The following is a 27,208-nucleotide window of genomic DNA, read 5'->3' on the forward strand; positions in this document are numbered from 1 at the left end:
TGCCAGCCGATTTTCCAACAGAGATGCCGCTTTACTCTAATTTACACTATTCAGAGGTATTCAAAAAATCTGGGTCCCTTTTCAGTGAAAGTGGGTCCCTTTAGAAAAAAATTATCTTAAAATTTTAGAAGTATGGTTCCCCCCCCCCCCCATAATTCACTGATACCTTCGAATTTTTTCCAGCATGCCCAGGTCTTTCATTACCTGCTCATATCTCTTCATTGAGACAGAGCGGCGGGTCATATTCTGTGTAGGAGGAGGAGGCATCTTTGTGAATCAAATAATTCATTTCTAAAAACATGTTCTATCAAAAAAAAAAAAAGATTCACATTTACTTTTATCGCCTACTACACTGGTTTAAGAAATTTAAAGAATTTGCAGACTTGGTGAATTATCTCTAGAACTACTGTACCGATTTTAATGAAATCTGATATGTACATACATTGATACAATACAAAACATAACCATTCAATAATTGTAATACACACGCATGATCGTGCATAACACTCGTTGGAATCTAAAGGTATGAAACAGCGGTTGCAGAAAAAACAAAAAAATGGGTTAATAGGGGGTATGGTCCCCTCTTACGGATATACAGGTCTCGCAGCGTGATTTCATACTTGAAATAAGGCAGTTTACCATTTCCTGTGGCAATTGGTCCCACTCGTTCAGCAAAGCTATTTTCATTCCCTGGATGGTTCCCGGAGGGGGGTTGTGAGTTGCAATTGTCTTCCCCAGACCGTCCCAGACATGCTCTATAGGATTAAGGTCTCGAGATCTGGCTGGCCAATTCATCCGGCGAATATCCTCACTCTCTAGAAAATCGTCGAGCAGAAGAGCTCTATGTGGCCTCGCGTTATCGTCCATTAAAATTAACTAGGGGCCAACTGCACGCCTGAAAAGGCGAACATAAAGCTCCAAGACCTCATCCCTATACCTCACACCAGTCACAGTGCCTCTTTCAAAGACATGGAGAGGTGTGCGGCCATCCAACATGATGCCTGCCCAGACCATTAAACCTCCTCCGCCATAATGGTCGATTTCGCCGACATTGGAGGGTAGGCAGAGGGTCCCTGATTCTCTCCATATGAACGTACGGCGAGAATCTGTGCTTAGGCTGAACCGGGACTCATCAGTGAAGAGAACGGTCGCACATTGATCCATACTCCAATCTCTATGCTCTCTGCACCATGATAAACGGATTCTCCTATCCGTAGAAGTGAGCGGGATGCAAACAGCAGGTCTTCTTGCAAACAACCCTCTCTCATGAAGTCTTTTGGAAACAGTCACCCTTGATACATGGGTTCCTGCGGCTGCATACAAGTCACGAGAGAGCTGAGAAGCTGTAGCACTCCTGTTACGCCCTGCTATAATCGACAAATGGCGATCTTCTCTGGCTGTCGTCTCTCTTAGATCGACCTTGCCCAGGCTTTCTCTCGATGGATCCGGTATCTTGGAACTGTTTCCTGGGAAAGTTACACACGACACTGGGCATCAAATTGAACTATCTACTTGATTGGACTTGAGATTGGCCTGCTTCTAGCCTCCCTACAATTCGCCACCTCATTCCATCATCTAAACGTTGGTGGTTACTCATTTTTACTGTTACAATTGGAAATTAACCAACTGCTGCAAAATAACACCAAGAAATTCGCCGGGGTGTGCTAGCGAACGAAATGCATCTTAACTTACGCGTGCTTATAAAGCCTGTGTTTCTCTACTGGCTCTGCCTACACACACATGTACGCTTAGGTATTTGACGTATAAGATTTGCATTTTTGTCTAGAAGCAGTGGTTTTACATTCAGTTCAGTTCTTTTCATGAAATTTGATAAAATATGCAAATTCTCTTAATTTATTTCACCAGTGCAGTAGGAAAAGCAAAGAAGCCTATTAACACTGAAAATTGAACATGTGAAATTTAGCACATGTAATAAATCTAAAACAAATATACATTCGATCCCGCTCATAACCTTCCCATTTAGAACGTTTTTCCACTTAGTACGACTTATTTGCATCGTCCGAAATCTAAATAACTCTCAGAGATTTCCTGTTTAAAGTGTCTTCCTGCTTACGTTTACTATGACAGTTTTATGAAAAACGTTATAATTACAGGATCCATTGTAATTAAAAGTTTAAAAGAGACATATATGGCACCCCCTCCCCTAAGTCCAGAGCGGGACACTAGACCTGCCTGCTCTTCCCTCAGTGTGCCAGAATGGCACGGTGGTAAGGCTTGAATACCACCATAAAGGTTGCTGTCATGGTCCTGGGTTCGAACGAATTTGAAGCAACCACCAATACACAGCGGCTTCATTTCCAACCCATCTCATCAATGGCAGTAAATTGAAATATAGCGATGTGGCCAGAGTTTGTGTTTGGTGAAGTATTAGTGCTCTTCCCCCCCCCCCTAGTTGCTGGCCTGCATCTATCCTCCAAATTGGTAATACGTGGATTTGAAATTTAGTGTATACATATTTGTGTTGTAGGTCTGATTTTCATGACAACCAGAGCTTTTTTCAAAGGAATAGAAAACTCAAAATTAGAAAACCTTAGAAAATCCTATTTTTAGCTGATTACCACTGTGCAATTGCGGGTTCCAAACCCGGATTTTCACCGAAGAAAAAATCTGAGGGTATGGCCCCGCCCAAAAGAAAATTACAAATACTTTTGTAGAAAATTAAAATATTGGAGAAAACAGTCTTATACCATGTTAGTTTAAAATTATCCCGGTTAAAACTGAGGCTCACAAGTATGGTCATCTAAATCATTTCTCAACCTGTTTTAACATATGGCCCTCTTTGGACAATTTTTTTTCCACCATTTTTATTTTTGTACCATCAGTATTTTATTCACCGTTTTATCCACTCCCTCTCATCATCTAAGAGTGGGACCCTTTCTACTTATCGAATTAAATTTAATCAAAACAAAAATTCATACATTTCAAAAATATTTTACGATCAATCTCTAGAACACTAGGCCCGGCGCAAATCCAAGGGTGTGTGATCATCCCTCCCAAACCCCAAATTACATGGGAAAAATAGGTCTTTGTAAAACACAAGATGACCAGCGAATCTACACAATAAATAGAACCTGCCTATACATCATGGTTAAGTGTTGGTCCTGGGCTAGAGTTCACTAAGCTTCCTTCTTACGAGGGGTTTTTATGCATGGCTGTCTAAACATCATGGGTCCCTGGACAAAGTGATGTTCTGGGAGCCCCATGCTTAGCTTGAAGAAACAACTTACATATTTACAAACTTACATTCGAAAATCATCGCATCAGATCACATTGATCATTTAGGTCACGATATGAAGACATGGGCAAGTATGACCCTGGTTCTATGGATAGCTCTGCTGGATTGTGAAAGTAGTCAGATTTTTCCCAACGTATTTCACTTGAAGGCTTTATTTATTCACAGCTCTCTGTGGCCTCTTTACCACTTGTTGTGGCTCCGCTTTAATCTGATTTTCACTATTCCCTTGGCTGCCTCAAAGTATCTCAGGACCACAAGGAGGTCATAATGCCCCAGGTTCAGTACCACTGATCTAAATTTAAAAACTTATCATGGCGATGGAACCTATTTATCAATATGAAATAGCGATTGTGCATAGTCACTGGTAAAAGTGATATTTTTTTAGTAGCTTCAGAAGTTACCTACGATGCCTGGTGCTAGAAATTCTGAGAATTATTTGCTCTGATGGAAGTGGAGAACTCTGAAAAGGATAGAATATCACAACTGCAGTATTCAACGTTTATTTGTACTGCAGTTGATATCTTATAGTGTCAGATTTTTTCTCAGAAGTAAAAAGGAATTCTGTACATTCAAGTATAATAGATACATAAAAAATGTCTGACTATGCTCAAAACTAGTTTTTCTTGAAATCTGGATAATATTTAATATGAAAAAAAATATATATGAGAGAAGGAGAAAAAAAACTTATCTTTTCTTCCCAAAAAAAATCACTTAGATTTACAAAAACGACTGAAGATAAATATACCTTTTTTCTCAAGATTCTGATTGTGCTATTCAAAACATGTTGTACGCCACAAAGAATGATTGACTTTCGAAGTTGACCACAAACACAATGTGGCGACAACAATTCTGACACTTCTCTTGCACAGTACCATGGAGCTTATTCGGTTTTGGAGTGTTTGCGTGAAGAAAGGAAAGAGACATATTGAGCCATCCTTGGTGTGTTTTAACAAAGACATTAAAGGGGAAGGAAAAATAGTAAAATACGGTCAGAGCTTTTTCGGAACACATGTTGTGCCTTGCGTTTCCATGTTCAGAACCGTTTGAGAAAGAGTTTTTTCACATGTATTTTTATGTGCAGATCTATTGGTCGGTTAAATTTGGCCTAAATGTTGCATCTCAACACAATTAATGGCAAACAATTTGTCACTTTGATTACCAACTCTCAGTCTGTGATATTTGTCTTCTCGCAAACTCTCTCGTTCTGTCTCATACTCATACTATACAATTTTGTCGTTTGCTATAGCCGTGTCGTGATCCGTTGATGGCACAACATCATGAAAGCTTAAAGAAAATCGAAAAAAGTTTTGATCTAAAAGAAAAGAATTCATCTAATTTTCTGCTACAATCCAGCGAAAGGGGAAAAAATTTGGAGTCTCCGACCCAAATCCAGAGAGTTGGCAGGTCTGTGCTTGTGAAAGGTTGTAGATTCTTGTTAGAAATTACAGCAGGGCTTGAAAAATCCCAGGTGTCACGCGGCCATCGCATGGAACTAGAAATAGTGCATGAAATTTTTCTATTCGTAACGATTAATATTTGCAGTCTGACAACACAATGTTTTCAGAATTTATCTCAGCATGCCTAGCAATATAAAAAGGGGGGTCACCAAGTCAAAACATCAAATACTGATTTCAACCATTTTTCTCTGAGAGGGTATGGTTAAATCCTAAAATATTACACTGTTGTTACATATTGATTTGTCAAAAAAAAAAGTCCTGCCTTATATCAAATGACAAACAGAATTTTCCAATAATCAATTCATTGCCAATTTTGTTCATTTGTGAAGCACCACAGTCATTTTGTGCTCAAGACCCAACTGAACGAGGATCTGCAGTTTTTAGCTAAATTCTGGACAGATATCTTCATGTGAAGTAGCTGTGTGCTTGTACCCACTAAAGTAGATGTGTGCTTGCACGATTAGAATGAAGCATGTTCTTTGATACATAAGCAGAGATGCTGCTGTATTCTAATTTACCTGGGTCCCGGGATTAAGGTTATTAGAAAAATCTGGGTCCTTTTTGAATGAAAGTGGCTCTTTCTAAAAAAAAAAAATTTATAGTGAAAAAACTATGCACCTTTCCCCCCCCCCCATAATTCATTGGTATCTCTAAGAATTTTCTTCCAGCATGCCTCAGGTCTTTAATCATCTGCTTATATTTCTCCGCTGAGACCGAGTGGTGGGTCATGTTCCGGGTAGGAGAAGGTATCTGTGAATCAAGTATAATTCATTTCTAAAAACATGTGTTCTATCCAAAGGCTCATTTACTTTCATTTCTACTAGTAGAAAAAGCTTGCAAAGAAGCTCATCAGCATTGAGAATTTAATGTATGGAATTCCGCACATGTAATAAATCTAAAACACCCGCTTATCAATGCTGTCTTAACGCACGGCCCGGGGACCTCGAAAGGAGAGGGGCCTCACAAAAATGAGAAATGGTTGAAATTTTCAAGAATTTTCCAGGTAGGGCCTCAAAAAACATCGCTTGGCCCGGGGGGCCCATGATGATCTTAAAACGGTCCTGCCGCTTATATAACGTTTTTCCCATTTAGAACTTTTTCCCACTTAGTACAACTTATTTTCGTGATCCTAACAAGTAATTCTCATTAAGATTTACCGTTTAAAGTTTTCTATTTACGTTTTTTACGATGGTTTTTTGAAAAACGTTATAAGTACGATCCACTTTAACAGTTGGAGGCACACATTTATGTATTTACTAATAAATCAATCTATAAATTCCCTTCCGATTGATTTTACATTTCGTTAAACAAATCTTAGCACTTTCAATATCTTCTGATCAAATTTAAAGCAAATTCGATTCTCCCTCTTTCAGACACTATTTTCTGATTCCCTATTCATACTTTGGTTTCCCTGGTAAAATCATTTTATGTTCCCTTCCCAATGGTCCACCACTCTGATCTGTTGCCATTTAACTGCCACATGTTTTCACACCTGCGTATCGGAGCTATGTCCGATTTGTGTTAGAGAAACTTAACAGTGTGCTTATGTGTGTGCCCAGCATTTGGTGTGTTTTGTGCTCAGTAGGTGGTGCCATCCATCTAGTGCCACAACTAGATAATTTCTCAAATGGTGCAAGCACACATTTTGGCATGCCCATGTAATGTAGAACAAGCAGTTATAAAGGGTGTATTTGTTGCCTCAAGTCCAGAGCCTCCGGGACACTAGATCCGCCTGTCCCTCCCCAGTTGTGGCCCTGCATCTATCCTCCAAACTGGTAATGTGCGCATTTGAAGTTTAATATATACATATTTGTGTTGCTGGTCTGTCATCACCGTGGCAACCAGAAGTTTTTTTCAAAGGAATAAAAAAATTCAAGATTCTCAAAATTTGAAAACCTTAGAAAATAACATTTTTAGCCGATTACCATTGCGCAATAACGGTTCCAAACCCGGATTTTCACCAAAAGCAAAATTTGGGGGTTATAAGGAGCCTCTTCTCTGCCCCCCCCCCCAAGATCGAAAATTAAAAATATTTTTGTAGAGAATCAAAATATTGGAATAAAATTTCTTTTATACTATCTGTTAATGAACCAAACTTTCTGTGAAGAATTAGATCCTTGTGTCCCTCCAAAAGCCAATTCTGCGTACACACCGATGGTTTTCACAATGCGAAACGGTGACTACCACATAGCAGCTAGATTACAATACTGTAGATATTAAAGGTAGAGTTTTTACAGATTCGTTTTTTTTTTCCCCAGGATCTCAGGAAAGTTTTACAATTTGAATGGCCGTTTCAATCCTTTACGATTAAAAAAAAATGTGCATTTGCAATATTGTAGGAACAAGGAAAATTTACTGCATATAGATGCTGTCTTTGAATACGTACACGAAATTACGTACCGTAATTTCCAGTATGTAACAGAAAGGGAGAAAATCCACAGGGGAATAAAAATTCCAAAATTTGACAACTACACGGCCCCTCATTCAGGGAAGCAACTACACTCATGTCCATAAATTAAGGATAATGCCAGCTCCGGCAAATAAAGGTTCAGTAAACAAAACAAACGTTACTTATTCATAAAGCCCATTTATTAAACAAAAGATAAAGAACAAAAACGATGGTGTATGTATGATACCATTCATAAAAACTATGATTTTTGCTCCCTGGAGCAATTGTAAAAAATATCTCCTTTACAAAAACTTACTATTACATGGTTGGTATGATGGTTAATACATTTGTATGTCTCCCATGCGATGAAATACAGTCCGTACAACGCCTAGGCATGCTGAGTATCAAATTATCGATCTGATCTTGGGGAAGATCACTCCACTCAACAAGCAATGCTCTCCGAATTTACGGTACACATGTAGGAGGTGGTTGACGGGCTGCAACTCGTCGGCCAAGCATGCCCCACACATGCTCTATCGGATTCAAGTCAGGTGAGAATGCTGGCCATTCCATACAGGTTATATCCTTAGATTCAAGGCATTTGTTTGCGATGTTTGCTTGGTGAGGACGGGCGTTGTCATCCATAAACACAAATTCTGTGCCCATGGAACCCCTAAACAGACGTACATGTTGTTTCAGAATGATGTCCCGATAAATTTGGGCTTTCATGGTTTCGGTTTGAACATGCAGATCTGTTCTGGAACCCAGTATAATTCCACCCCAAACGAGCAATGCTGCACCATCGTAACGGTGTCGTTCAATGATGTTGTCTTGGAGGTAACAGGCACCTGGCGTTCTCCATATGAAAGTCCGACGTGAATCAGACTTTAAGCTAAACCTGGACTCGTCGGAAAACATCACACAAGCCAACTGTGACGATGTCCACATTGCATGTTCTCTACTCCAGGCTAATCGCTGCCGACAGTGAGTTGCCGTGAGCGGAACACATCTGACAGGCCTGCGAGCATATAGACCAATATCTCCCAAACGTCTGCACACGGTTTGCCTTGAAACTGTGGTACCTGTGGTTGCAGATAGCTGACGAGACAGGTCGGATGCTGTGCTCCGTCTGCTTCTTTTGGCAGTTACTGCCAAATGCCGGTCTTCATTCGGCGTTGTAACTCGGGGGTGACCTGTACTGTAACGTCTACTGACATTTCCGTTATCTTGGAATCGTTGCCAAAACCTAGAGATGACACTTTTGGGCAATTCCAAGTTCCTCGGATACTTCTATCTGGGTACGCCCACATTCCAGGCAGCCGATAATTCTACCACGTAAAAAATCATCCACATGCGTCCTCTGTCATAACTATTTGCTTATGGCACTGAGCGCCTTACAGAACTCTTGTGAACAATTTTACTTCTTTGCCACCATTCCTTATATACCCCCCTCTTACACTCTTGTCATTGTGACGTACTATCGGCATCATCTGGTGGCTTCCTAAAATTTGCATATCATTCTTGCAGATGTGTGTGATAATTCTACAGGTGAAATTTTTACTTTAGATTTCAATTTCTGTGTGATTCTGAATTATCCTTAATTTATGGACATGAGTGTAGATATCCCATCACTAGATATCATCTTATTCTTCAACAACCCGCGTGTACATCAATACAGTAGTGTAAAAGTGACGCGATCATGATACATGGTAAAAAAGAAAAAAAAAAAAGTTGGGGAGGTTTTTTCTGTACTTTATGCTTCTTCTTAGAACTAGGAACGAACGCATTTGAAACACAGACCAGAACGCGTGAACAAAATTTTTATGCATTCTTTTCAAAAATTCTGGGTATTTGACATGTTATAGCGCGTTAATGGCATCTCTGCATTAGGTCATGTTACATAGTGATCTTTCACTTGTAAGACAATTTTCTGCACTCCCAGTCAAAGATATAGGTATATAATGTTATTTACTTCTGTTTTTTTTTTTTGTTCCCTTGCCCTGATGCATAACAGACATCACTATTTCCAGTAAAAGCTACCATTACCTTCACAATCATAAGCAAAGTAACTAGCAAAAGATCATTATGATTATCTAGGACTAGTTTTTCTTTTTAATTTTATGAGCAGAGCAATTTCACTAATCAGACAGAAGAATTTTTTGCCAAATGAAAAAGAGGCTATAAGTTAGTCAAATCGACATCCTGTTTGGGAAACTCTCATCTTTTACCACTCACCAAATAAAACCCTTTGTCACCATTTGGCACAATGATGCACAGCAGTGGGGAACTTGGTTACAGAAATGTAAATATTACATGGAATCTTGTAATCAAAATACCTGGAAATTTTTAGTAGCAAAACATGTTTAAAATATTCCTCAGGAGTTTTATATAGCTTAGCTACAATGCATTTTCAGGAACAAATTCGTGATTACCAAGGTGAATCATCCATACATTATCTAACAGGCAATATCAAATCCTGACTTGGGTATATGAAAGCATTTTAGAAGTCATTTGAAGCCTACTTTTTACTGTAGTCACTGATGCAGATACAAAGCCACAACAGGTAAAATGCCCAATGAGGTGGCTGAGAAAAAGATGCTCATAAAAAAATATGGATGTCATATTTCTAAACTACAGCAACTCCCAATTAAAAATACAATTATAAAAACTATATACACACATAAAATATTATACAATGCCCATAAAAAATATTTATGGTTGTCTCATTCTATGTATGGATAGCTTCTCGATTTACCCCAACATGTTTATTGTATTTCTTTTTAAACATGTCTGTGTTGTTGGAATTTACTATCCCCAGGGGGTAAAGCTATATTCCGTTCCCATTAACAACCTTATCAAAGAAAAATTCTCTAAGACACCACAACCTATAATTGCCCCCCTCTCAAAGCAGTCAATTGATGGAGTATTAGTAATGCATCGTTCATCCTATCCATCCTGTTGAAAATTTTGAACACTTCAATCATATATCCCCCCCCCCCATAAATACCTGCGTTCATCCAATGTAAATATATTCAGAATATGAACTCTCTTCATAACTCAAGCCCTGTGTGCCAACAAGGACACGGGTAGCTGTTCTCTACTCAACTTCAACTAAGCCTATGCTTTTCTGTAGGTATGGTCTCCAAAACATGAAAGCACAATTCAGTCAAGGACGAACTAAGCCTCGGAAGAGAAAGTTCTAACCTTTTGTGTACATGATGTGACACAGTGGTCATACATTAAAAATGGTCGATCAAAAAAATGTTGATAGTTAAAAACAAAATACGTAGTTAAAGAACTTACAGGCATTTCTCTGTTTTCTGAATTTTCACTGGTATAAGCGACTTCAGTAGAAATTTTTTTTGCTCGACCTCGTCCTCTTCTACCTATTTTAAAATAAGATAAGTCACAAAACATTTTGAATTTATATTAAACTTTATATGATTTTGTGATAACCAGAGTTGGCAAGTTTTGATGGTTTAAGCTGTCACATAAAAGTTCCCATTAGAGAGAAATACACACATTAATTTCATGTAATGTTCAAAGTGACCATGTTATACAAAGAATAGATACTTAATGATTGTAAAATAATTTTCTACTCTACAGAATTTTTGAACAAAAAATGTTTTTTATTCTATAAAATATACAACTTGAATAAAGCATAACAAACACTGAAGGAAAAACTATGGAATGATTTGATAAATTCAAGATAATTCTTGACCTTCCAAAATTTCAATTGCTTATATGTGTGTATATATATATATGAACATCTGCTGTACTCTTTTCTGCAACAGATAGGTACAGGGTGGGCAAAAGGTCTGTAAACTAAAAATGAAAATAACCGAAATAAAAAGCGCTTTGCAGGGTTAGCATCGCTAGGTCACAGGAATTTTTTTAAGACAGGAAAAAAACAAAAAACAGCCGACCGGTGGCGCTAGTACAATACCAGGTGTATTGATCCGGTCCATCCAATTTGTTGGAACTGAAAGATGCGATTCCTCCAAGAGGTGTCATGCATGCATCCGGACCTGCTGCACTCTGCCATTGCTGGATATATGACTCGCCTGCAATGTGTTATCCTGTGGCGGTTGTCACGTGGAACACATATTGCTGTAATAAACGATTTGGAGGCATTCTGTTCGTTATTTGCGTATCTTTACTTTGACTTGTGTACGTCAGCGACATGTATCGGCTGTTGATTTCCCCCCTCCCCGTCTTAAAAAAATTCATGATCTAGCGATGCTAACCCTGCAAACTGTTTTTTATCTCCATTAATTTTCCGGTTTTTATGAATTTTTGAAGTTTCTACACAGATTTTGCCCCCACCCTGTATTTAAAAAGTTCTTTAACATCATACATGTAATGCTGATTTCTGTTATTAAATTATCTAGATAATCACTGTGATAATTAAAACAATAAATTATATATAATATTAGAATACATCTAGCAATCAAAATACTGTAATAAATTATAGAACTAAAACGTCCTTCAATTTCGCCGCCATGCATTTGAGTGGTTAGGGAACTAGCCTCTCACTGTGCAGGTCTGGGTTTGAATAATGGTTCAGGCATGGATGTTTACTAACACTAACAAATTCCCTGGAAGGATCGTGCTGATCCCTTGGGAATATGTGAGGATCACGTTAAAACTGAAAAAAAATTGTCAGTGGTGGCTTGTATATGATGCTTAAGAAACTCTTGTAACTTATTCTTAGTGCGAAAGTACAAATAAATAAGTGACTATGATATGGTATATTTACTTGTATTTATATAATGCATTGTTTTTCCAATTGAAGCTATATCTAAACATGCAAAACAATGCTTTGAGTATCAAGACCTTCCAGCTCGGCTTTGGTTGAAAATACTCTTTTTAAAACTCTCGATTTATACAACCTAAGCTAAGAAATTTTTATGTGAGAATAAACAAGTTTCATTGGTGTATTAACAGATGCTGCATGAAAATTTTTATATGGAATAAAATTTTGGGCAGATAAACTAAAATATCAAAATAAATATTTTTTTCTCAGTATAATTATAATTCAAAGTATAAAACACTTTAATCTACATAAAAGTAAGTGTTTTGTTACTTAACATATCTATCAGGTTAAAAAAACAATTTGGCAACATTGACCGTAAGTTTTTGATTGCTTTAATGCTGAGTTAGGAGATGAGGATTAGGTTTTTACCTCAAAAACTATCACATATATTTTGAATAAATAGCTCTTTTTCACATAGGAAATTGAACACAGGTAACGAGTAGTTCAGATAAATAAACCATAGAATTATATTTTTCACATTGTACACCAGGGCTAGATAAATCCCAGTCACCATGTCGACTAAAAAATTGGCTTTGGTGCCAAAAATTTTGTTTGTGTATTTATTATAATGCAAGCTGAGAACAGCACCAATGTTTGGAATTTATAGTAGCTTATCTGCCAACATGAAAAAAGCTTACTATGCCCTGAAAAATTCAAAAGAAACATTATTTTGGACCTTTTTCTTCAGGTGAACATTTTTTTGGCACCTAGATTTTTTACGATTTGTCCAGCCCTGTTCGACTTTTTTTTATGTTGAAAAGTTCAAAATTGCAAATTGTAATTAATATTTTCTCTTAATTGTGGTAATATGCAAAAAAAAATTAGTTTTTCATCATGTTATATACCTATTGTGTTCAAAACATCCAAAAGCATTCATTTAAGTTTGACAGTTTAAACTCGTTTTTGATCTTTGTCATGTCAAAAACAGTATTTGACCTCAAAAACCCTACCCTAGTGACAACCATACAGCAACTTACATGTGATGCGATTAATACTTAAAAAAACAAGGGTTTGATCAAAGTTCTCAAAAAAAGGGAGAAAATTTTATGGCTTAATGACTTCATACTTTTTAAGGATAACATGCATATTTCCAAATACAGTTGAAATCTGTTATAACAACTCCCAATGACAGTAAACATTGTCAATATAAAGGACTGCTCTTTTTTGAGTGAATTTTATTATTTTGCTGTCAAGTAAATTTTATTATTTTGCTGTCAAGTAAATTTTATTATTTTTCTGTCAAGTAAATTTTATTATTTTTCTGTCAAGTAAATTTTATTATTTTGCTGTCAAGTAAATTTTATTATTTTGCTGTCAAGTAAATTTTATCATTTCTTACCTGAATTATAATTATCTTATAGATCATTTCGTTCTGATACAAGCAAATGAACAGAATTCCAATCATGACATTTATTTTTGGCTCACAGTAGTAGTTGATTCTCTGAAATGATTTAACACATAATTTATACGAGAATTTTTTTCATCCTCTATCAAAATTCTTCTACTGATTAGAAGGTTTTTTAAACCAGATTTGACCAGCCTTTAGAAAAAGCAGAAGTTCCGATTAAATAGCTGTGAAAGATGATTGTGGTCTGTCAGTTAATGGAAGCAACAAATCTCCCGTCTTATGTGAATACATGCATTCCTTGCTTTATGAGATTAATTGGTTCCACAAAATAATTGCGCAAGATCAAATCATGTAAAGTGAGTTGAATTTAACATGAGTAAGATAGGAATGAGGGTAGATTCTTCACATAAGAATAAAGAAAATAAACTTCTTTCGTTTTCTCATCTTGATCGGTAGGGATCAGACGTGTTTTTATCATGCTCCACTTGCCAACCAATAGCAGTAGTTTTATCCGGAACCGTTGCCGAAGGATTATCTGTCACGTCGGTACGGCATTTTGTGTTCTTCTTTGTGTCTTTCTTCGTTCTCGTGAGTTTTTTTTTCATTTTTTTGGGTCATACTCTGGCGTTTTCTTTATTTTTCTAGATTGGGAGTTTAATTTACTCTTCAGTTTGATTTTTCACATCCTGTGATTTCAGTCACAGGATTTTTAGGACTGCACATAATTGGGTTTGCGAGATGTGTTTTTTATTGCTCTCAACTTTTTAAATTTTCATTGTAAATTTTCAATAAACTTTTTTCTCACTCTCATTTTCATTGCACTTTCACCAGGTTTGTGAACATTGTCTACTTGTTGATAATCAATTTCTTTGCTCACATGTTGATATAGAAGTGAATATTTGGTTCTTTGTTTCTCGCCATTTGAGTTTTTCCCACTTCTTCGATATAAATTTGTGGGTTTTTTGGATGTCAGTGTTGACGAAGAGTGTATACTTTTTCGCAGGTACTCTCAGAAATTTTAGTTTTCTTTCATTTTGGACCAATTGTTTTAGTGTTAGTGAATAGAGATAGTTAGCTAATATTAATTATAAACTATACTTTGTAGCTTAATTATTTTTTTGGTTGTGTTGTATTCTTAATATACATATATATTTTGTTCGTGATTTAGTGTTAAGCATTTTATTTTACTTAATTTTTCATGCAATCTTTTACGTATATTTCGTATGGTAATGTATTTTACATTATTTTAATTTCCTTTCAACGTTTCTCTTATCCCTATTTTTTAAGTATTATTATATAGTTTTTAGCAATAGCATTAGTATGCCTCGACCTCAACTAGTGTTATGTAGAGCTTGAGACAGGAGGTTTCCCTGATTTAGAGGGATAGTAGCAGATCGTTTGATCATTTTTGTCGCACCACAATCATTTTCTGCACACGAGGGCTAATTAGACCAGGACCTACAACTTATTTCAGATTCCGAACGGCAGGCTTGTTTTTTTATACTCATAGAGAGGTTGGTGTGCTAACCCCTCGATGGGGGACTCCCTGCGGTAGCAATTTTTTCTGCGGTCATGTTGCTTTTTCTGTTATACCCCTGTGTCAGGAAAGTTTTCTGACAAAAACGAACAGAGTATTAAACTCGCGAAACCTCTAAACATCCTTTGGTACTTTAGGCAAGTATCTTATTGACCTGGGCTACCGCGCCCGATAGTAGCTGATAGTTTCAAGTGTAAAGGATATTTGGATAGGGCAAGGTTGCAACTCAAGGTCGAAGCATTATGGAATATGGAAAAGAGTTAGGGTTTAAGAGGGTCCAGTTACAATGGAGCCACTTGTCGTCGAGCCACATGTTGAAGAAGCAATCTCAACAAACGGCAGTTTAGAGGGTGAATGGTGGTCATGGATGAGGTAGAGAGGGATAGTGATAGGGTTTTAATCATCTGCGATTCAATGGGTAGGGAACAGAGTGTAGGGATTTTCAGGGTTTCGAGCGCTGTTGTCTTCCTGGGGGAAGATTAGCAATGTTTGAGACAGATATCATCGCCGAAAGTTGCTTTTGCGGGTAATCCTATGGGTGGGAACAAATCAGGTAGGAGCAAATATTAATGAGTCTCTGTCAGAGTACTGGGACTTACCATTATCTGTTCAGGGATGGGGGGTTAAGATGTGGCAATGCTTCAAGTACTGCCAAGGGGTATTAGTAGCTGGTATAGGATAAGTAGGATCCGCCAATTCAATTTAGGCCAAAAGGACATTTGCTCCTCACTTGGGGTCACATTCTTGGAGCTTCCCGCATTTACCGACAAGTGACTTTATTGGGATGGGATTCATCTGAATAGGAGTGGGGTCTGTGGGAGGTTTTCGATAAGCTCAGGCCAATTTTTTTACTCCCAAAGCTTGTAGTTGAGAATGTGGGTTAGTTATTGTTAAAAATAGTATGGATGGGTAATTACCCACCTCTGACTTGGAAAACTTCTCGATTCACACTAAATCACAGGGAAAATTAAAATGTGTGTTAATAAATGCCAAGAGCTTGGGTAATAAGAAAGATTTTTTTAGAAACTATAGAGATAGCTTTTGAAGGCATGGATCTTATAGCCATTACAGAATCTTGGGCAAACGATGGGGATGAATCTTTTTTACACATCTCAGGATACAATACTTTTTAAGAAATAGATCGGATAGGAAAGGAATTGGAGTGTTGATATACATGAAATCATGCATGAAGGCTAGAGAGTGTAACGTGCAGAGAAGTGATACTGAAACTATACGAGTAGAGCTTGAAAACAAAAGGTGTCAAACTTATTATAGGGGTTCGTTACAATCCACCGAATAGGGATCCAAACTACATTGCCAAACATCATGATGAAATTTCGTACATGTGTGAGCATATGCAGGTTGTGATATTAGGAGAATTAAATTATCCGGGTATTAACCCGGATTTATTGGGAGAACCTTCCAGCTAGAGATCAATATAACAGACTTTCTTGACTTGGTGCTCGATAATTTTTTGTACTAGCATGTATCAGAAGTCACTAGGGGTACTACTACCAGGGTTGGTAAAAAAACCGGTTTTTTTGAAAAAAACCAAAAAACCGGGTTTTTTTGGTTTAAACCAGGTTTTTTTGGTTTAAACCGGTTTTTTTGTTTTAAACAGTATTAACATTAAAAACAATGAAATTTCTGAAAAATCATTCAAACTTCTAATAATTAACTGAAATAAAATGGTTATTAATGTAATTAACACTATTCCCATACTAATTAATCAAAAAATATTTCTTACATTTTAACAAAAACCAACTTTTGCAATTTAATTATTTTTTGCTTAACTCAATGGATTACTGTGTGTTTGAAAATTCTTTTAATGTTATTATTAATCATATAATATATAAAGGTTTTTCTCCAGTTACTTTCAGTATACTTAATTACAAATACAAATACAACGCCACAACAGGCAAAATGCCCAACGAGGTGGCTGATAAAAAGATGCCCATAAAAATATGGTTGTCATATGTTTCAAAAATACAGCAACCCAATTAAAAATGCAATTAACACAAATTACAAACAATATATACACATGATAAAATATTATACAATGCCCATAAAGAATACTTATGGTTGTCTTATTCTAAGAATGGATAGCTCCTCGATTTACCCCAACATGTTTATCGTATTTCTTTTTAAACGTGCCAATTGTGTTACAATTTACTACCTCCGGGGGTAAGCTATTCCATTTATTAACAACCCTATTGGAGAAAAATTCCCTGCGACACCATAACCTTGCATTGTCCCTCACCAATCGATACTGGTGTCCCCTTGTAAAAGCAGTCGATTGGCGGTGTACTAAAAGTTCATGGTCCATCCTATCCATCCCATTGAAAATTTTGAACACTTCGATCATATCTCCTCGACACCTGCGTTCATCCAATGTAAACATATTCAAAAAATGAAGTCTTTCTTCATAACTCAAGCCCTGTGTGCCAATAAGGACACGCGTAGCTCTTCTCTGCACCCCTTCAACCAAGTCTATGTCCCTCTGTAGGTATGGTCTCCAAAACCTTACAGCATACTCCAGTCCAGGACGAACTAAGCCTCGAAAAAGCGGAAGAATGACTTTAGGAGAACGCGAAGAGACCTTTTTGAAAATGAGACCAAGCATTCTATTCGATTTTTTCACAACCGCTGAACAATGTTCAGAAAACTTAAGTCGCTCGTCAATGAGAATTCCCAAATCGGTGACTCTAGTTGCATCCGGGATAGTGACACCATTCAACTCGTAAGAGAACCGTGGGTTGTTCGAACCAAAATGAGCGATAATGCACTTATCTACGCTAAACGTCATGCCCCATTCATTTGCCCATGCTGCAATCTTGTTTAAGTTGGTCTGGAGCAACTCCCTATCGCTTTCATTTCCGATTACCCCCATTAGCTTCACATCATCTGCGAATTTGCTAGTAATTCCATCGATACCCTGATCGAGTTTGTCGATAAAAAGTGAAAAAAGTATGGGGCCAAGGACACTTCCCTGAGGAACTCCACTTGTGACGTCTGTCCAACCAGAGAATTCCCCGTTCACCATAACTCGTTGCGACCTATCTCTTAACTACGATTCTATCCAATTCAGCAAGTTGCCCCCTATTCCGATCTCGTGTAAACGCTTCAAGAGTTTGCCATGTTGGACCCGATCGAATGCCTTCTGGAAATCAAGGTAAACAACGTCGACATTTTTGCTCTTACCCAAAGCCTTAGTCACGTAATCATAGAAGCAAAGGAGGTTAGTTACACATGACTTCCCCTTCCTGAACCCATGCTGATTATCCGACAATACATTATTCTCGTCTATCCACTTCACAAACTGCCTTTTGATGATAATTTCCAAAATTTTCGAGAGGGAGCTCGTCAAACTCACTGGACGATAATTAGACACCACTTCTCTACTACCCTTCTTAAATATCGGAACAACGTTAGCCAGTTTCCAATCTCTCGGGACGATACCCTCAGCAACACTACTCCTGTATATCTGTGCGACTGGCCCCAACAATTCATTAGCACCTTCCCTGAGAACCCTGGGATAGATATCATCTGGTCCTGGTGCTTTGCTTGCACATACATTTCTTAGAAGATTTAGGACCTCCACGTCTTCCACTTGAATATCGTTGAGCGTTTTATTACCCCATGCAACACCCGTATATCGAATATCATTATCTCCATTAAAAACCGACGCGAAAAAGTCATTGAAAGCACTACACATGCCTACATTGCTCTCTACTTTTGAGCCTCCTATCGAGAGGGGGCCAACTGTCCCCCAACTGTTAATTACGAAGCTATTTTGCAAAAAGTAATAAAAATTAGGTGAATATAATGCATTTAATGATGCATAAATAATGCAGATTAATTAACAATGATTTACGATATACAGGGTGATTATAACTAAGGTTCTGATTTCAAAACACTAAAAAAAGAGCGATTGTCAGAATGACTTGAAAATTGACATGAATATTCCTGAAAAAATTCAATTTTATTTGATAAAGGGGAAAAAATACTTAAAAATGTAAAATTAATGACATCATCCAACATGTGGGGAATTTGCTCGCAGAATGGAAACGATAGCCAGTCATGGCAGAATGATACCTTAATTATAGCATTTCACGATTTCATAATTCATGGAAACGTCACAAAAAACAAAGTAATTGAACAAGTAACTATAACTTACTTAAGAAATGCTAAATATGTTGTCCACCGCGTGTTCTGGCTTTGAGGTTGAAAGCACAAAAATTCTTTGTTCAACAGCAGAATCGGAATATGCCATGGTCATAATGTGGATGTGCTTGCAATTCAGCTTTATTAAACCAAGCGCGCCCCCTTTCCCCCGTTCATATTCCTGAGGAATGAGGAACTTCTAACATATAGGGAATGTGCTGGAGATTACAATTCATCAAAGTTTGCAATCTGACCACTGTTTATAACATTTTGAGGTACCCCCACAGCCAGTAGTTGCAAGGGTTAAGGTGCGTCCTGTCAAAATGGGTCTTCAGCAGCTGCTTTGCTGGTATTGCAATGTGCATCTTGATAGAAGTTCTATCCACACACTGACGCTGTGGCAGTGCCGAAATGATGTGGTTGCACAAAATAGATTATACTGCTGGCCAAGTACAGCATCATTTACTTGCACATTTTGCACTTTTTTCTTTTGCGAAAGAAACGTCCATTGCTTCAGGAGTATCCATGCAAATTTTCAGGTCATTCCGATCAGTACTTATTGTATAGTTTTGGAATCAAAACTTAAATTATAATCACCCTTTATATAGCTGATTATTTTTTATAAATCTGTTACTACTATACACTAGAACCTTGATTAACTGGGCTTAACAGTGTGTGTGTGTGTGAAAGTATAAAAAAACAACTATTGAATATTAAGACTGGGAGATATACAGTAGGAGATGTGCTACTTCTTATGGGAATGAAAATGTATGTGAGGTAATGTAACAACTAGTACACTGGTCTTTGTCCTTTAAGGACAGCTGGTGTCTTTATTGGATTATAGGACCACCTGCCCCTACCATGATGGTGTCACTACTGTAGCTGCTTCTTTGTGAAGGGAAAAAGAAAGCCTGTGAGATATGTAATACACCACTACATTTAGATGTGTGATGCAATCCTTATTCATGAATTTGCTAAAGATAGAGCATCATAATGTAGCCAAAGGTTAGAAAATGTTGTAAGAATGAGAAGTTTTGGCTTTTATATATAACTTTAAATGACTAAGATACTTCATATGAAAAATATATATATATTCTGGCCACTTTTATGAGACTTTTTGAAAAAAACCACTTATAAAATCTTATGTCATTTAAAGATATACCGTCAGAATGTACCCCAAGGATATAAAATGAGGTAAAAATGAAACATTTTGGCTAATAATGAACAAATGATATTTTTCAGGGAAAAAAAATGATATTTAGGCCACTTTTATCTGATTTTTTGAAAAAAACCAAAGTGGTTTTTTTAAAAAAACCAGTTGGTTAAAACCAAGGTTTAAACCATGGTTTAAACCAACGTGGTTTAAACCAAACAACCCTGACTACTACACATATTTTGGATTTAGTTCTTGCTAGTTCTGAGGATCTTGTTGAAAATGTTTCAGTGGAGGACTAGTTTTCTTCCAGTGATCATCATATTGTAAGTTTTCTCTGTAACTTTTCTTCAAGTAAGGTTGATAAAAGATTGATTCCTTGTTTTTGGAGAACCAACTTCGATGGTTCGAGAGAACGTTTAGTGGAAGTTTTCAAAGACCGGCTGGAATCAGTTATGAGGGTAAGTCAATAGGAAGAATTTAGTATGAAGCTGTTCTCTGTTTTGCACGACGTCATACACATTGTTTCAAGAAAGCATGTAGGTACATCTTGCACCCTATGGTTCACGTATAGTTTGCATAACCTTTATCTTGAAAAGAAAAGAGCATTCAGAGAGTATAGAAGTTGACGAGGTGACCTACCATCCTTTACTGATAAAAGGACATTGAAGAAAGGGATAAGGGATAGTAAAAATATGAGTCTAGCTTCGCAGATAACAATGGCTCTGACCCAAAATTTTTTTTAGATACGTCAATGGATGTAAGGGGACAGTTGGCCCATTACATCCAACGTTGCTAGCATCCTTATATGCTAGCAATTCACCAAAATTTGCAATCCAAACTCTGTTCATAACACGTCAGGTTTCACTACACGTACACGACATTCCCGCATGTACCGATTCGTTGGGGGGTTCCGCGGGGGGGGGGGGGGAGTGTGGGCGGGAGCATGCGTGGTGTAGCAGTAGTAGGTAGGGCCTCCAAAAAATGGCTCGGGGATCCATGATGTTCTTAAGTCAGCCACCTCGTTGGGCAGTTTGCCTGTTGTGGCGTTGTATTTGTATTTTGAGGTACCCCCACCACAGCCAGAAGTTGCAAGGGTTAAGGTCAGGTGAACTGACGGCCGGCCAGGTACTGTGCCATTCTGTTATTGTCAGAATGGTTCTTCAGCAGCTGCTTTGCTGGTACTGTGATGTGCATCTTGATAAAAGTTGTGCTATCCACACTCTGATGCTGTTGAACATTCAAAATGATGTGGTTGCACAAAAGATTATACTGCTGGTAAAGTACAGCATCACCTAGTTGCACATTTTGCACTTTTTTTTCTTTTGCTAAAGAAATTTCTATTGCTTCAGGAGTACCCATGCAAATTTTCAAGTCATTCAGATCAGTAGCTCTTATTGTATAGTTTTGGAATCAAAACTTTACAATCTCCCTCTGCGTATAGCTGATTTTTTTCATAAAGCTGTTACTACTATACAGTAGAACCTTGATTAACTGGGCTTAATGGTGAAAGTAAAAAAACACTATTGAATATTAAGACTGGGTGATATACAGTATGAGATGTGCTACTTCTTATGGGAAAGAAAATGAAACTATCTGTGAGGTAATGTAACTACTAGTACATTGGTCTTTGTCCCTTAGGGGCAGCTAGTGTCTTTATTGGATTATAAGACCACCTGTCCCTAGCATGGTGTCACTACTGCTGCTGCTTCTTTGTGAAGGAAAAAAACAACCCTGCGAGATAATATACCACTACATCAAGATGTGCAATGCAATCCTTATTCATGAATTTGCTAAAGATAAAAAAACAATGTGGCAAGAATGAGAAATTTTGGCTTCTATTTACAAGTTTACGCAACCAAGATACCTAATATAAAAAAATAATATTAAGGCCACTTTTGAGATTTTTTTTTTGAAAAAAAAAAAACTTATGTCATCTTTCACCGTTTAATGATATGCCATCGGAATATGCCCCAAGAATGTAAAATATCGTAAGAATAAAACATATTGGCTAATAATGAACTAATGATATTTTTCAAGGGAAAAAATATTTAGGTTGCTTTTATGTAATTTTTTAGAAAAAAACCAACATGGTTTAAACCAAACAACCCTGCCTACAACGGTATAATTATTCATTCATTACAGTTCACTCACTCACAAGTTGAGAAAAATACTCATAGTTAAAAAAATTGATTGCAGATGGCAGCACTACACATAACAAACTTCACCGTAGGTTCACTATACATACACACACATTCCAACATGTACCAATTCGTTAGTTCTGCAGAGGAATGTGGACGAGGTGCATGTCTGGTTTAGTAGTGGCTTAGTTTTTCTGAATATTGTTCAGTGGTGATCAAAAAAGTGAATAGAATGTCGTTTAATTTTCAAAAAGGTGTCTGTGTTCTCCTATAAAGTCATTTTTCCGCTTTTCCGAGGATTTATTCGTCCTGGACTGGAGTATGCTGTAATGTTTTGGAGACCATGCCTACAGAGGGACATTTAGACTTGGCTGAAAGGGTGCAGGGAAGAGCTATGCGTGTCCTTATTGCCACACTGGACACTTTATTTTTGAATATTTTTTCATTGGAGGAACGCAGGTATCGGGAGATATGATCGAAATATTAAAATTTTTTAATAGGATGGATAGGATATACCATGAACTTTTAGTACACAGCCAATCGACTGCCTTTACAAGGGAAGAGCAGTACCGATTGGTAAGGGACAATGCGAGGTTAAGGTGTCACAGGGAATTTTTCTCTAAAAGGGTTGTTAATGGAATAGCTTACCCCCGGAGGTAGTAAATTGTAACACAATTGACACGTTTAAAAAGAAATACGATGAACATGTTGGGGTAAATCAAGAAGCTATCCATACTTAAAATAAAACCACCATAAGTATTCATTATGGGCATATTGTATAGTATTTTATCATGTATATATATTGTTTGTAATTGCATTTTTAATTGGGTTGCTGTATTTTTGAAATATATTGCATCCATATTTGTTATGGGCATGAAGCCACCTTGAGCATATTGCCTGTTGTGATTTGTATTTGTATTTCTGCAGCAAAATAATTTTTTGTGAATGAATTAAACTTATAGATAAATCTTGTGAGTTTATGCCATAAGGATAAATTTAATTAATAATCAATTAAGAAGAGCCAGATATGAAAATTAACTGGTTGTGGTGAGTTTTTATCTTCATCTTCTGAAGAGCTCTGGATGAAAATAGATAACTTTTAATGAAATAGTTGAAATGCACAAGAAAAGCAGCATTTTTTTGTCTGTACAAAAACTGTTGCAGAAAACCAGAGAATCTGATATCTCTTGCAAATATGATCATTTCTGATCTTCTGAAAATTCTGATTGTACTGTTAATGTGTTACCAAAAGTTGTTCACTGCCAAGCTCTGATGAGTTGTATTCAAGAGCTTCATCCATGTTTGTGTAATCTAATGTAGATCCTCAAATACAACAGATTTTGTCATTAAAACAGAATCAATCATGTAGAATCTAATTTTTACATCTATTTTGAAAATAAAAATTAAACTCCAGGCAAAATTTAATACTCCAGGCAAAATACTATCGCGAGGCGCCTTGCTGAAGAACATTTGGTATTGTGGCGTGCATTACGTGTGCTACCAATGACACCCACCCACCGTCGCCTGTTTGGAGCGGTGTCGAGCTCAACAGGATTGAAATGCAATCTAATGCAACCAGGTTGTCTTCAGCGATGAATTGAGATTCCTTTTGACAATGATGACAACCGTGTATTGTAACATGAGGGGGCCCACCAGTTAATGATGGGAAGTCTCGCGAATTACAGATGGGGGTTCCGCGTGGGATTGTTATCTAACTCAAAGAATAAATATTAATGTGCAATATAAAATTGTGATAAATGTTTTGGAATGTGTTATACAGAAGGGATGTGCAATGTTTTTTACCTTCATGCCATCTGTGGGCCATGGACCACATCAAGGTCAATAATTTCATGAGAATTTCAAAGTGCAATAGACCTATTATTGTGGACAATAGAAAAGGTAAACATTGAAGACCTGGCCATGTTGCCAACTTCCATATGTCAACAGTTGAAAATAGTGTTTTATTTTGTATATGTAAATGAGTTTTCCTGTTCATTATGTTAAGTTTTTACAGGCTATTGATTCTGCTGTCTGATTGGTTCTTGGAATATAGAGGTTTTTCCTTAAAAGCCACCACTGTGCAGAGAAAAAGCAGATCTAAAAATACACACAAAGTTCAGCACTTGGCAGGGCGTCTCGCCTCATGCAGAGTACGTCATTATGTTCTGGTGAGTCTACAGTCTAACTAGGTTGAACACAGTGACCTAGAGGCTCTTGTTCTTAACAGCTGTGGGACGAGAGAGATGGGGAGTATTAGCTTTCTCTTCGGAACATCAACTCTTCACCAAAACCTGGTCTTGTGCGCCTAATGTGGAGAAAAGAGACCTCCGCGAGGACAGCGGAGCAGGACTGATGCTGTCATAGAACCTCCATCACATAAGATGCTGAGCAGACACCTTCTCAAGACACTACTACAAGCGATACTGGCCAGTGATATCCACGCTTATGGCAATGAGCGTATAAATATATACAGAGTGCACAGCAAACAATGGGTGCGACAGGGCAACAATTTTCTAACTAAGTTTTTAGGCACACAGGGACTGTATAAAAAGTTTTTTTATTTTAATAACTATATAACCCTTTGCAACATGACATCTGAATACTACACATTATTTGGAAACTTTTTCTAACTGGAAGTATACCTCTAGGATGAATGATTAGCCAGTAAAATGCCATACCCTGTTTGCTATGCACCCTGTTAACATAAGATTAGAGAAAGAATTTTCAAAGAAAAGAAACACAAAATTGAATGCATGAAAATGTATTGATGTTGTGCAAGGGTCATCACCAGGTGGAACCCCCCTAGTTCAAAAAAGCAGATGTCTCTGAAGGGTGGTTAGACCTAATTGCACTAATAAAGGCCAACCCATGTTCTTTATCTTAGAATTAAAAAGAAACCAAATTATTAAATAACAAGAATTATGAGATACTTCTGTCTCTCTAAACATTTTTTGCACATTGGAATACAAAAACCACTGCTGTAATTTGTAATGAAAGTAAGTTTTTAATAAGAGTGAAATTTGAGTTCACTGAAGTTTATATAAAAAACAGAATTTTTGCAACCGATAGTTGAAATATGCAAATTCGCCACAAATGACATCACTGTTTTTCAGTATTTATGTCTTCGACCTAATAGCATTAGTTATTTGAGGTGTCGCAAGCTACAGGGAACATTTCTGAACAAGTGGTAGCCTAATATAAAAGTTGAAATCAGAAGGGTAGACTTTTTTAAATTGCAGTTCGCTTACAGTGTTCTAAAATATCTATCAACCAAGTAAAGTGAAATCTTGATATACAGATACTCTGCAAATCAAGAAAAAACATTGCTGTAGGAATTACAGTTATACCGAGAGACAGCAGCTTAACATTAGAATATAGATATTGCCAAAGACGACATGAAAAAATATTGTTGCATACACAGATTTATTATATTGAGTATCATTGTACTGAGGTTTCACTGTATTATCTGCAGGTGGTATCTATAGAGTCAAACATTGGGAAGGATAGGTGTTATAGAAAAAGGAAATGACAGAAGAATTAAAGACGGGAATCTTCGTAAAAGATTACTACATGACTAATTAAAGCTTATATGAACTTTCAGTATTAACAAATGCAATTAGCAGATGAATATGAGAAACTGGTACAATTGTGTTTAAGTATTGAAACAAAAATGTGGGGAAAAAAAATCAGTTATGAAACCTGAGTACAAAACAAAGATTACAGTGAGCTCGTAAGTGTACATCATATAGACTGAAATTGTATTCAGTTATTTTCAGTGATTAGAAAAATACAACTTAGACTGTCCAGATGGATGAGAGCATTATTTGCTAAGGAACCACAGAATAATTTTTGACACACTCTAGGTAGTGTGTTCACTGAAGGGCTGGGGCATTCTGCTATTGGAATGGTATCAATAGCTTTTCTTAAAGAATGCAAAAATGCTCAGCATTATACATACAGATGATAATAGATGATCTATTACTATTCGGTGAACCAGTATATTATCATTGAGTTTCTGCAAAATAATGCACGTAGATTTTAGTTAGACCGGACACACATCAGGTAGCGTGAAAGACTGGTTTAATGCGCAAAATATAAATTCTTGATTGGTAGGTATGTAGCCCTGATCTCAAAACCAGGGCTGGGCACACACCGGTTGGATAAGACAAGCTTAGTCATTATTGTTCATGTTGATTTGTATGGCGCGTCCCACCCAGTTAGTCATATGAATTGAAATGTTGCACCATACAAACCAACCTGAACAAAATGTCTAGTCTTGACTAACCAATGTGTGCCCAGCCTTATTGAGAATCTGAGACATTGTGTCGAGAAGTTTATAAAAATGATCAACAGTATTTGTCTGTAAAAATACTTAGAGCTTCCATTGGAGGAGGAGTTGATATAATTTTGTGCCACATATAAAATGCAGGTTTTTATCAAGACTTAATTTTATGATAAAAACCTGCATCAACAAACTTATTAATAAAAAGGGACCATTTGACCAGATTTTTAAATAGTTCTTATTTTGCAGAAAAAGTGATTTTGTCTAAACTTTATATAGTGTTGAATGTTTATATGCTACACTTCTTATTTTTTTGCCATAATTTTGGTCATAATGCACAGCTTAATTTTATTACTTTGCAATAAAAAAAAAATACATGCTCACTTCAATGAATGGCAATTGATTTGTGATGTTGCAATTAATGTGTCTCAGATACCATGTGATCTCAAAGGGCGACTGAACTTTTGTCGTACACTATATATAAAAACTCATGATTTTGAAGCAATAATGAATATTACTGACTTATATGCATGATGCCATATATCAAGTACTGATTTAGTGATGGGTAAAAAGTGGAGAATACTCTAAAGCAGCATTTCTCAACCGGTGCTCCGCGGAGCCCTAAGAGTGGCTCCGTTTGCCCTTCCCAGGGGCTCCATGGCAGC

The 27,208-nt window shown here is 37.0% G+C and overlaps 1 protein-coding gene across 3 annotated transcripts in view; it reads right to left on the reverse strand.

Moving 5' to 3' along the window:
• Positions 1-27,208, reverse strand: part of LOC149080690 (uncharacterized) — a 239,265-nt gene that overhangs the window by 67,665 nt on the left and 144,392 nt on the right. For all 3 annotated transcript variants that reach the window (XM_089239904.1, XM_089239903.1, XM_089239905.1), the window contains exon 15: positions 10,406-10,488. In XM_089239904.1, the coding sequence (XP_089096030.1) occupies positions 10,406-10,488 (83 nt within the window). The remainder of the gene's footprint in view (positions 1-10,405; positions 10,489-27,208) is intronic.

This window comes from Pholcus phalangioides, unplaced genomic scaffold, assembly GCF_987345545.1.
Source record: "Pholcus phalangioides strain wild (caught in Gottingen) unplaced genomic scaffold, Ppha-v1.0 ptg000011l_1, whole genome shotgun sequence".
NCBI lineage: Eukaryota > Metazoa > Arthropoda > Arachnida > Araneae > Pholcidae > Pholcus > Pholcus phalangioides.